This window comes from Camponotus vicinus, unplaced genomic scaffold, assembly GCF_025532165.1.
Source record: "Camponotus vicinus isolate PSW18456_S1 unplaced genomic scaffold, iyCamVici1.0 SCAF_1, whole genome shotgun sequence".
NCBI classification, from domain to species: domain Eukaryota; kingdom Metazoa; phylum Arthropoda; class Insecta; order Hymenoptera; family Formicidae; genus Camponotus; species Camponotus vicinus.
In genome coordinates, this window is record NW_028141945.1 from 30,538,317 (window position 1) to 30,551,043 (window position 12,727).

General features: G+C 35.7%; 1 protein-coding gene across 3 annotated transcripts in view; it reads right to left on the reverse strand.

Moving 5' to 3' along the window:
* The window catches only part of LOC145959222 (uncharacterized), a 60,380-nt gene that overhangs the window by 44,530 nt on the left and 3,123 nt on the right, over positions 1–12,727 (reverse strand). For 2 of the 3 annotated variants that reach the window (XM_083077869.1, XM_083077884.1), the window contains one exon: positions 4,929–5,208. In XM_083077869.1, the coding sequence (XP_082933995.1) occupies positions 4,929–5,208 (280 nt within the window). Of the gene's footprint in view, positions 1–4,928; positions 5,209–6,033; positions 6,170–12,727 lie in introns of those variants that run through there. The other variant, XM_083077876.1, reaches the window with a different exon arrangement.

Genomic DNA, 12,727 nt, shown 5'->3' on the forward strand with positions numbered 1-12,727 from the left:
CGCGCACTATTCGACCGGACTGATCAAATTAATCTGCTCTCTTGCGATTCACCGCAATAGAAATCGAGATTTCAGCTTAAAATTTCAACTTAATTTTCCGCGACGATTGGTTAACATAGGATTAGATGTGGCACAATTATACCGCACGATATAATACACTAGCAGATGCGTATTGATCCGCTCTTAAAGACGAAAGATACATGTATGCACAAATATATATATATATATTTATAGTATGAAAAATTTAAAATTAAATTACACAAAGTAATATATACAATTTTATCGCGAAATAAAATATAATAATTTGTTGGTGGATTCCATTTCTTTTTTTTGGCAACGTGATAATATATGGACATTAAATGTATGCTAATAAATATCGATAATTATAAAAATGGATATTTTAATCGGGCGTAGCACAAGATTTCAAGTTCGAGATTAGATATGAAGGAAATGCTCGGGGCGTGACGACATTCGTGGTAGCTAGCATCATGACCAGCTATCGCCAGAAGCGTGGCAAACCCCATCGACGCGAGTCGGGAAATTAACTGGTCGAGTTAACCAAGCCGCGAGTTAATTAACTCCATCTCGACGCGACAGATGCGAGATCGTGCAATGCGTGCTTCAACGAGAGCAATGGAAAAATTCCAATCTCCCGTGAAACACGCTCTTCGCATACGTTATTGGAGCAATTGCTTCATGTAAATCAGTTCACTCGGCTTTTTATGCAAAGGATATTCAAGCTCTGTAAAAAGACTTTTATCACCCGTAAGAATCTTGTAATAAAACTGGAAATGTGAAGGACGAACAAAAATGTGATGTTGCAACAATGCTTTTTTTTCATCCGTCTTGTTAAAGTAACATTCTCTTCATTATGAGAAATTATGTTTCAATTAAAAAATTTGATTTTTTTAATCAAACGAGCGCTTTAAATGTGATATAATTTTTTAAGAAAAAAGTAAATAATTTAATTAATTCTTTAGCACAGAGAAAAAATTTATAAATAAAAGCTAACGTAATTTCTCAAAGTTAAGCGTTCTGGTCAATTTTGAACTAGTGCCAAATATTTATTAGTACTTTTTCATACTTTGTATTATTTTATTCTGAAAAAGAAATTTGTGTAATAATATTAAATAGAATGAACTGAAAGACATCGTCCGCTCATTTGCAACATAAATTCGTCTAATTTGTATTTCAAAAATGCAGCATTTATACAATTTCATTTCATTACTCATTCTGAAGATTCTTATGTCATCCATTTCGCAGAGCAAAGACAAGATTGCGGAATCGATCGTCCTCAGCCCGCGCTGGCGTTTCGCCAGTGCAGGCGCATTATCGCGGAAGTATATTTCCAGAATAACAGTATGTACTTTATAATGTGAGCGGGAGGAGGCAAATTTCGCAAATTCTCTAGCGTTGCTTTTCTCATATTCGTCATGTCGGACGAGAATATCCGTGACAGAACAACTGTGTCTCTGTCGCAACTGGGAAATATTCATCACGACCGCAAACAAAATTTGTTTGACGCGAAAAGAGCTAGTCTCTTTTATTACCCTACATTTCGTAGCGAATGTAACGATTTCTCCCATTTTACATCTCGCACTCATACGAGACGTATTGTTCATGTTAAACCTTGCCAACTATTTTTGCTCACGGCACCGTATTCTCTTCGTCGTGAATCACAAACCACTGAATCTTCAAGTTGCCAACTAGTATACTGCTAGTATAGTGTAACACTGCATGTATTACGAATTTACATTGAACAGAATTATTTATGAGCTTTCTCTCTCTTATCCGTGTTAGCTTTCGAAATGAGGTCGCTATCTGAAAATTATGCAAGTGTTAGATCTATATATCTGTCAACTGATAGAATTACGATCAGTTAGTGCAGTCGATATTTAGATCTACTTCATCTCTATTAACTCTTCGCCTTTTGTAATGATAACTGATAACTGCGAACGTGATCTCTGATCCATGACCCTTTGCCCGGGATTCTTAAAGTCTTGACAAGGACTTGGAGGCATTGATATCCTAAACGTCTACTAAATTTCCCTAAACTAGATTAAAGCAACTATGAAGAAAATCGAGCAAAAATCAAGCATTGTAATATATGCATATGCGATGATGTTATCCGGCGACATAGTAAAAAATAATAACGTTAATGACGACTTGAGTTGAAGAATTCAATCTATTGACGTACTTCTTTAAAACCTTGGGCAAGTTAATTTAAATTTAACATTTTCAATCTTTTATCATCTCATCAATTCTCTTAAAAAAATAAATCTGCAATATGAATGTTTTAATTATACAAGATATTCTCGCACTTTCTTTATAATGTTAGAGCATCTGAACCAAAAGATGAGTTTATAAGCGCTAATTTAAATTAATTCACTTTGATTATAATACAAAAAAAAGATATCATAGTTCTATAAAAAAATTGTATATAATGACCACATTATAATGACTGGTTAGCTCGATATAAACGAGGAATCGACTACTTTGACATTTTTCTCAACTGGTGATAGCGCGGCCTTTGTTCGCACCTGCGGTGAGTATTATCGTAACTGGCAGTCCAATAGAGAGGCGCCACTGTCCCGCGTTGTTGCTGTTCACAGCGGACACATACAAAGTCTTCTTCTAAGCTGGAACTAGGTCTAGCCCCACGCGCGCGAAGCGCAGCTTCAATTATCCCAATCTTCCCGCATCCTCCTTCCGCTTCTCGCCTCTCATCGACGTGACATGCGATTCAAACGACGGAGTCCGCGCCCCAAAACAAGACACTCTCCCTCATCAGCTGAGATAGCACCTTTCCTCTATTATTTCTTCCGGAGAAGATCCCTCTCGAAATATTGATAGCCTGACGTTTCTCTTTTTTCGAACCTCTTGACGTTCTCGAGTCTCTCGACTTTTTTTCTCGATCCTACCGACTATCACCGAAGAAACTGTCACCGAAAATCGTGGCCGGGCAACCGTCAACGAGGACCTTCCTCTCACAAGTCAGGCGCTCCTCTTACAAGAGAAAATGGGATAACCACGACGATGACGACGATGGCAGGAAACAGGGACGTAGCGCCGCCGCTTCAGATATTCCAGATGAGTCCTGACGACGAGAGGAAGAATACGGCAATGCGACGTGAAGCGTGTCCGCTCTACTCTCCGCTCTCGGCAACCGTTTTCGCGGGTGTACGTATGTATGTGAGCGGATACGCACACGCGCGCGACAAGCAGACTGGTACTGCCGCGTCTGCGCCGCGCGACTCACCTATTGACCGAATATCATCGCGATGGCTATATGACTACAGGATAGTGCATATAGCAGAAGCTGGCTCGTGTTCACGCGAGCATCGCTTCAAGATAAATTCTGAGGCTCGCGCTCCGCCTCCTCCTCTCGAGACGACACAGCAGGTGACAGCCGCGATGACAGTCAGCTGATCGCGACCGCTGCTCGACCGTCTCGAGTAACGATCCGCGAATTCGTTTATTACGCTTTTTTCATCTGGAATCTCACGCGAATTATCTTTCCGTCTGATTTTTATCGCTTCGCGTCGAAAACAGCTGCACGACCGCGCGTGTGTTTCGGCGATTCAATAATATCTTCACCTCTCACCTTTTACTACTTGGACAGAATTATGTGATCAATCTTCTAGTAAACGTCCGCCTCGGCGTCTTCCTCTGTATTTCTATTTTCTATCCATCTTTCCTCTTTTTGATTTGTTTTTTTTGTATTCTGTCCTTTTTTCAGGACAGGCATTCATCTATTTGACAGGTATTCATCTATTTGACGTATTTTATTATGTCAATATGTTTCATTATTCATATGCATTTTTTTATGTATATGTATACTTTTTTACTATTATTATTTTACGAATATATTATCTCTATTTCTTATACATATGCTCTTCACATCTTAGAATTTAAATAAAAATCCATTCAAAAAATGGAATCAATAAAACTTTGTTAAATTTAATTTTTATGCTGTTGCGAAATAATTGTAGCTTAAGCATCTTGCATCAATTGCCGATTCTTTCATCTCTTTTTTCACATCATCTCTTTATTTTTCTATTTACGATAGATGTGTGCGCATCGACTATACATCATCACCCATATCGATACTCGACAACCGCATGCGAACATTTAATTGCCCGACAAGGTTCTCGCGATGCGAAAACGACTTCCTCGTTAAAGGAGGGACCGTTTATAACTCGTTCGTTCTCATTCGCGATCACGGAAGTCCGATCGACGTCGATCGGATCCGACAAAGGAGGGTCGAACACGTGGACTGGAATACGTCAAGAGGCGTTCGTTGCAAGGGAATGAGCAGTTTTAAACGTTGTTCACACAATCAGTCATTACATATTGCATTAGTGAAATTTATCTTATTACAAAACTCGCTCATTACGATTCCGCAACAGCAGAGAAAGATTTTATTGCTTGAACAATACTTTATTTTAAATGCATTAAATTGCGAACGAGAGAGAAAGGCATGATTAGATTGTTCTTTCCGCCTCTGCTTTTCGCGCCCATACAGGATGACCCAACGTGGTCGAGATTTTTTTTACATCTCCCGTGGTACGTCATATACCTGAATTGCGCAACCAGGACTAACTGAACTGATTCCATCCCTTCTCGCGACATTCTCGCCTTGGCCGATAATAAACAATTTATCGAGCAAAATCGTGACCAATATAATTCCAATGAGTTCACATTCCGACGTCACGCGTGTGTCATATTTATTTATAATAACAGAAATGAGGCGATTGACGCAGAGCCTGTTTTTGCCTCGGGCACGAAAAATTATGACCTCAACAATTATAAAATCATATCAATTATAATTATTCTAGCTTTCAGAGAGAAAGAGAGGGAATGAGAGAGAAAGAATGACAAAGAGAAAAAAAAGAGAGTGGGCGGAAAATGTCAAAAACGTGACTTACGTTGGCATCGACACGGCAGGACATCCGAGTTGCAGGAGACTCCTGGCGAGATATTCCGGCGCAGGTGCGTCACTCCCTGGTGCGTAACGTTTGGTAGGTCGGAACGTTTTGCTGTTGCTGCCGCAGCTCGCGCCTCTATCTGACGACGATGACGACAAGGACGTTGTCAACGGCGACGACTCCGCGTTCGTCAGACGCGCTTCTCGCGCGACGACGTGATCGGCATCGTTGGTCCGTGAAATCTTCAAGGAATCGCTGCGACACAGGCCTAGCTCGCTCTCTGAAATTTTAACATCGCACCTTATGATTATATAGTCGTTATACGTGCATTCTCTATGATTAAACTATCACTGAACGGTATAATTGCGGAAGTGAAAGCAACCCGTACAGATTGAAAGATGCACGGAAGCTATTATTAAAGTGTCCCCCTTTTGCACTCTTTTTAATCGGCGAAATGTGACGTAATCGATTTTAATTTTTATGGTGAATGCTTGCCGAATGAATATTTTGATCGACAAAACTTGTGAAATTTATTTCTTTAATTTTAACTCAACATTCGATTAAATATAATAATTTGCAATTAAATCCTGGATTAAAACTTTCTCAATGTATTTCACGAAAGGCAGACTTGCAACGCTTAAGTCATCTAGAAGCTATATAGGCAAAATATATTCAGTCAATATTATAGTCCAAAGATTCTTATACTCGGTCGCAGAATTTTTCCCGACGCGTCTCTCCAAAACCTATCGAACTTTCTCTTTCACGTGCAACTTCTTCGGAAAGTTAGTTCGAGCACAAGGGATCCCTATAGATTCATTTCTACGGTCGAACGAGACAACTAGAATAAAAAAAAATGAGCGAGACGTCGGAACGAAATGCATGGTAACAGTAAACGCGACGTCCGGCGAGCTCACTCGCCCTCATCGTCGACTTTAATTCATTTAAAGCCCTCGTCGCGCGTTACGTCAGCCCCGTGTATTAACGTCGCACTGCCAGTCTCCGGTTCATACTACCTGCATTACGTGAACATATTACGAGAGCTGGTGCCTTTAGCCTAAGTGACTTAAACCTTGTCTTTGTCCTTGTGTCTGCCGCACCAGCTTACTTTGGATCTGGTATATTCGCAGAGCCATGTTAGTAAAGATCGATAGTTCACCACCGGTCGATCATCCCTGATAACTGATCTCGATCTGAGTCCTCAATTTCGAAAAGCAATAATTTCTCACAAAACGCGATTGCTCGATCTTTTAGCACACGAAAATTGAAAAAAACCGACCTAGTGCAAAAAATGTGAAATTAAAAGAATTCAAAGTAAAGATTGAAATAGTTTCAGTGAATTCACGGAGAATTAATTACTTGAGAGAGAAAGAGCTATGATATTTCTGTTAGAATGGAAATATAAATCCACTTCAATTGAATTGTCGATTTTGTAGCTAATATATTTCAACACAAAAACCCATTAATAAGAGAAAAATTCATTAATAAGAGAAAAATTTATATATGTAATAAAATTTATCATATAATGTAAATTTGGTTAACGTGTGTGTGTAGTTTATTATTTATTAATGAAAAAGCGATAGAATCGATCACACTTTATTTACATGATATATTCAAACGTCCAGATTAAAATTTTGTTTATAATTTAAAAAGAAGTTGGATAAAATTTATTTTAATATCTAAAAGAAAATAATAATTTATAAATTATAATTTTTATGCACACACGCACACATGAAAACTTGTAGTTATTTATTAATTATCATTTACGGCACTAAATCAAATTCTAATTTTTTATATAGTACAAAGATTGATGTATGGCAAATAAACATTTTTCATAATTGCCACATCTGATATATCGAACTCATGAAAATTATACTGATTTCTCGATTCCACGAGGATGTTAATTCGAGATGATGCGAGTCCAAGCAATAACAGCGAGAAAATTATACATATGTTTCCTTCTCGCGCGTGAGATATAATTCTACTTGGTCAACAAACGCTTTACGACCTCGTGGCCTTCTGTCCAACGACTGAAAAGTCTCGAGGGCGTGGAAGAAACGCGAATGTAACAACCGATATCGCCACGTTTTTGGCAAAATGCCGCGCATCTCCGTGTGTTACATGCGGGAAAACGCCGCATCTCGCTCGAAAGATTCGCGACACGTACCTATGATGACGCGTTGCGCGCGATCGAAGATGATTCGCGAATTATTTGCGGCGCATGGCACGCAGCATGACAATGGAGCAGTTTCGTAGGCGGTTTCCTGAAAACCGCGACGTCCCGGAATTCCTTTTCACCGCCCAAACGCTGGGCATTGTAGGTAGGTTGAAGAAGAATGACATCGGGTGTTTCGCGGAACTTGGTATTGCGATACCAAGAGACCGGAAAGGAGGAAATATGACAATCACGCCTACGATAGTGTCGCGAAATAATTCGATGAAGAATTTATTGCGAGAAATTTAAACACATTTTTTTCTTTTTTTCGACTGCTCGATAAATTTATAGAAATGTTTAGAAATCAAATAAAGTCATATAAATTCTGTAATGTAATAAAACGAAAATTTAAACATCGAAAATGGAAGTTTACACATCGTAAATTTTAAATATCGAAAAAATACTGATTTTTAATAACAGACTGACCGAAAAGACTAAGCTTGGTACTTACTTACACGAGCAATGCTGATTTACGACTGTCTGCGAATTAACAAATATTTTATATCCAAACAGTGTTTGTTATCCTTCGCTGAATATGAAAAACAATAGATACAAGATGACCTGATGTCTGTAAGACGTAAACAAACTCTTTGACATAAAGCTTTTTGTTTATAAACGGCAAGTTTATTGTCAGTTGCGAAAGACGAGCAGTAAAAACGCTCTCAAGTCAGTCTTAAATTTTATCAAAGACGCGCACATAAAAAGTAAAACTATTCATTTATAATCTGTGGACAACAATATTGTTTACGAATTGTTTGCAGAATTTATATGTATGTAAATATATACTAGAATACGTTGTATATTTTTTTAATCAATTCTGCATGTATTTATATTTTATTCAAAATTTATTATCATCTTAACTCAAAATTTCTTCTTCGATAATTGCACCCCATCCAATATAATTTTCTCAGACACAATGCAATTCCTATACTTAGCAAGCGCGAAAATAATGAACGCTCTTACCGGCCTATTTGCCCTTTTATCCAGAATGTGCTCGTGTAAATTCTCCGCCACATTATCTTACGCTAACCATTACAGTAAATCTATTTACGGTAAGCATCGATCGATCGCGTAAACTAAGAGAGGTCGTTTATATAGTGTATCCAAACTATTTATCTTCGATAATAGAACAAAAGTAGCTTGATGTAATTATGTTTAATTGTCGCTGTTAGATGTAGCTGCTGCTCGTGAAAAGTAGTAAATGTCCGCGGTTTCATAGTACTAAATGTGTTGAAATATTTCCGCCACTCTCAGTATGTTGCAATAAAACATTATAAATAGCCATCGAGCTACTGGGTAAAAGATGCAATCTCTCCTCATTATGAAAAAATAAAAGAAGAGAATTATTCAAAATTTTAATTAATAATTAGGAATTTGGCTCAAATAAATAAATAAATAAAAATTAAATCAAAATTCTATCTAATATGTAAAACATTTTAATATAAAAATTCTTACTGCTTAATTCTCTATATCTATAAATTTTTAATTTCTTTATAAATAATTTTTTAATATACAAAAGTAAATATGTTGTGAGATAAGTTTTGATTTTTTATTGCGAGATATAAATCGTTAAATGTACTGATTCGTTCCTTATTCAAAAAATTGAACTATGATAAAAAAAAAGATTTTTTCGGAAAGAGAACGCTTCACACGACATTCCTTTGTCTGCTAAAAAATTAAATTGTCAGTTAGCAATTGATTTAAGTCGTTCTCCTATTTGGGATGCATAAATACGTCATATTGTAAGCAATTTTTGTCCACAAACACAATCAACAAGCTTAGAAGTGAATGTCTTGTACCTGATATATCAAATGATCAATATTTTAGTAAGGATATAATGGCAAAAATACCGATACTTCTTATTCAGAAACCAACAGTAGCTCCTTTATTTTTTATTTTATGAACATTTTATTCTATTACATTATAGGGTTCGGAAACGCTCCCTATAAGATGGGGATAGGGATGTATGTGGGAGGAGGTCGACGTGTCTATACGCTCATTTGGTCAACGAGCGACAGAATCCATCCGTGGCAACGGCATCGACGCATATCCTGTAGAGAGAGCATTCACACACTTTTCAGCCCAACGAATAATTGTTAAAAAACAATATTCGTGGATTAGAAAAATATGTGAGGTGCAAGTGACTGGATCGGGGATCAAACCCGAGTCTTTCGCTTTCCGGGTAACTGCTCTAGACCACTGAGCTATCCAGACCTCACACCTAATGCTGCTTTTTTAACACAGTGACATGCGATGTTGGTATCTCGCTCGATGGATGCAATGCCAATTGCCATGAAGGATCCTTGAAAGGTCGCTCGCTGACCAAATAAATGCCGGTGGAGGTATTCGCGTGCACTGCAGGTATGTGGGAGGAGGTCGGATGTGTCTACGCCCATTTGATCAAATTCTTTAATGCGCGTGCTAAAAATATCGAAATATAAAAGTTTTAAGAAAACAATAAACAGATTTCCTCAAAATGTATGTTTCACATTTACACGTAACATAAATTCACTTGGGGTCCATTTCCAAAATACTTTGCGGAATCGACCGTTTCCGTTACATTTTTTTGTTTACTTTGTGTTTGCTCAGTATCTCGAATAGTGTTTATTAAGAATGTGCGAGCGATTCCTTCTTGCTTTCTTCTCTCTTCTAACATACTATTTTTTTTCTATCATCTCGATTTATTTTTATCTCTTTCTCTCAGTTCATTATATACTATGTTCATCCGTTATATCCATTTGCTTAATGCAATGACAGTTATATTATCTAGGTTCTTAGAAAATTCTCTCCAAGATAGCAAATTATAATAGATAAACAGAAATTAAAGATAACAAACGGGATAAATGATCTGTGTATTTTTACGTTGTCTTATTTCAAACTATATTTTGTAATTGATTTAGATTTAGATTATCGACAATTTTTCGTTTGTTTTACACGATACTTTCGTATAGAAAGAAATGATCATTGCGTAAGAAAAAAGTGTGTTTTTCTTCTCCACAATGCGCATTCGTGCAAACAAAAAATTGTCCATTTCTATTCAAGAAACGAACAATTTTCTATTTGCACGAACGCATGTCGTGGGTTTAGATAAAGGTCGAAGTTTATGCGATGACAATATATCGAGATGTCCGATATCGAGATGCTATCGACAATCCGCACAGCATACATATTTCAAGTCAATGCAAATATGTAAATATAATCCATCATTGTAGGATTCAGCGATCGTGTATTCGAATCAAACCGGTAATGATGCATATTAAATTTTTGCGTGGATTTCGCATGATTCTCAACTTTCCGTTATTTCATGACGCATCGACGTGCAGCTGTTGATATTAATTCTCACTGTGCTATATTTTTATAATAATATAGATACACAATAAATATATGAGTATATTTAAATTATATATCATATATATGTATATAAAAAAAATATAATTAATATATGTAAAACATAAAAACAATGCTAATAAAATAATATAAGATAATATAATATATAAATTATTTCTATACAAATAAAATTTCATTAAACAGAATAATAAAAAATATTTTCCATGGATAATTTTAAACATCCAAAGAAATAATTAGCCAAGACATCATTGAGAAACGATTTTTTAAAATGACAAAAATGTGCATGTAACGTAAAAAGTATATCGAATATTTTTAATTAAGAGAATTTACTTCAGAATACAGATAAAGTAGTGAATTAAATTAAAACCGATAATATAGCGTATGTTTTCGTATTTGCGAATTCCTTTTGATTTTGCAATATCGTCAGCTGCGCATGACCGCAGTTGGACGCATCTCAATGATTTTATAGTGACTTTGAGCACGGAATCACTCCCTTGTCACAATACATAATTCGGTCAATGTGACGTCAATTCTCAGACAGCTGCCAGACAAAGCAGCGTCGCAATCGCGTCTAATTTCGGAAATTTGCGATAAGTGCTAACAGCATTTGTACAATGTCCAAAGATAAACAATCAAACGTCGAAATAGCACGAGATCACGTGGAAGTAGCGTCGAACAACAGCGAGTTTAAAACAGATTTTAAATTCGCTGCGGACACGCGGAAATTCCAGGTCATCGCCCCGATGCGTCACGGAGAATTTCCCAGTTCCTGGATTTCGAAGGAATGGGAATCTTTCAGAGAACTTTGGAAAATTGCTTTCATCATCGTAAGCCTCGTCGAGAAACTTCGGCAAAGCTAATAAAAATCTTCGAAACCTTGAGACGAAACTCAAACTAATTCACGATCTCAAAAAAATATGTTTCGCGTTGGTAAAAGTCAAAAAAGTATAACGAGTGCTCAGGTGAGAAAATATCTATCAATATATAAACTCTGATCTCGATTATATATGCATGATTTAAATTACGTAAACTTTAATAACGTTTAAATTATTAAATATTTTAATTAAATATTTAAGTGAAATGAAATTAAATCATTAAAGCATAAATATACACGTCATTACGCCGGGCCAACTATTGTCAATTATATTTACAACAGTTCATTTCAAAATATTCTGATAATATAATACTCGTACGTTGATTCGATTATAAAATATATATGCATATATATGGAATGTAATATCTATTTGAATAAAATCACATAGCTAAAATAAATAAATAAAGTCTCTTTCTCTCTTCGCTTTGAAAATGTGAAATCTCCATGATGTAAGCACACAAATATACGATTTCACCCTCGTCACACGCTTACATGCCTCACTATTAATGAGCTCATAATGCGTGATAACAACGCGGTAACACGAGAAAATGTAATGTGCTGCTTGTGTCATGCATCACATATGTTATGTCTGATGTTAATGTAACACTGTACATGTTCCATTTGACGAGTTTCCTCACAATAGCTTTTATTTCACTGAGAAGATGAGTCAAAAGAAGACTGATGATTAAGCACTAATTACTTAATCCTGGAATTCATGCTTTAAACAAAGATATACTGATCTGAGAAAGAATTCTTTTTTGCATCGCATTATTAAGAATTTATGTAATAAATTGTAATGAATTTGTTATAAGAATTTTTGTAATAAGAGATATAATAAGAATACTTGTGTCTCCATTAAAAAGAACAAATACTTGTAATACTTTCAAAATAGTCATAGATCTCGCGCACAGATATCTTGTATTTTTATTTTAGATAAAAGCATAATATAAATAAAAATAACTAAAAGCAAAGAAAATAAATTATACAATCATGAAATATCGTCTTTAAGGATTAGATATCAATATATTATTATGAAAAAATCTTGCTTCAGTTAAGAAACTATTCTCTTAAAAAATATCTCAAGAATAAATGTAAAAGAATTAATATTAAAATCTAAAAAATATTCATTCGATTGCTTTGTAGAAGTACATGGTATTGTATCGCAGTAGTGTAAATTAGTGTAAAAATATCTCGTGTCTCATAATTTCTAGGGTGTTAATTTTAGAAATATATCTCACACAATGCGTGCAAAATATCAGATCAATTTTAACAATTGTGAATTTATAATTGTAATAACTAATTCAATATCTTTAGTTTATCAGTTACATGATTTAAAAAAATAATAAGATTAAACCGAAAAATTAA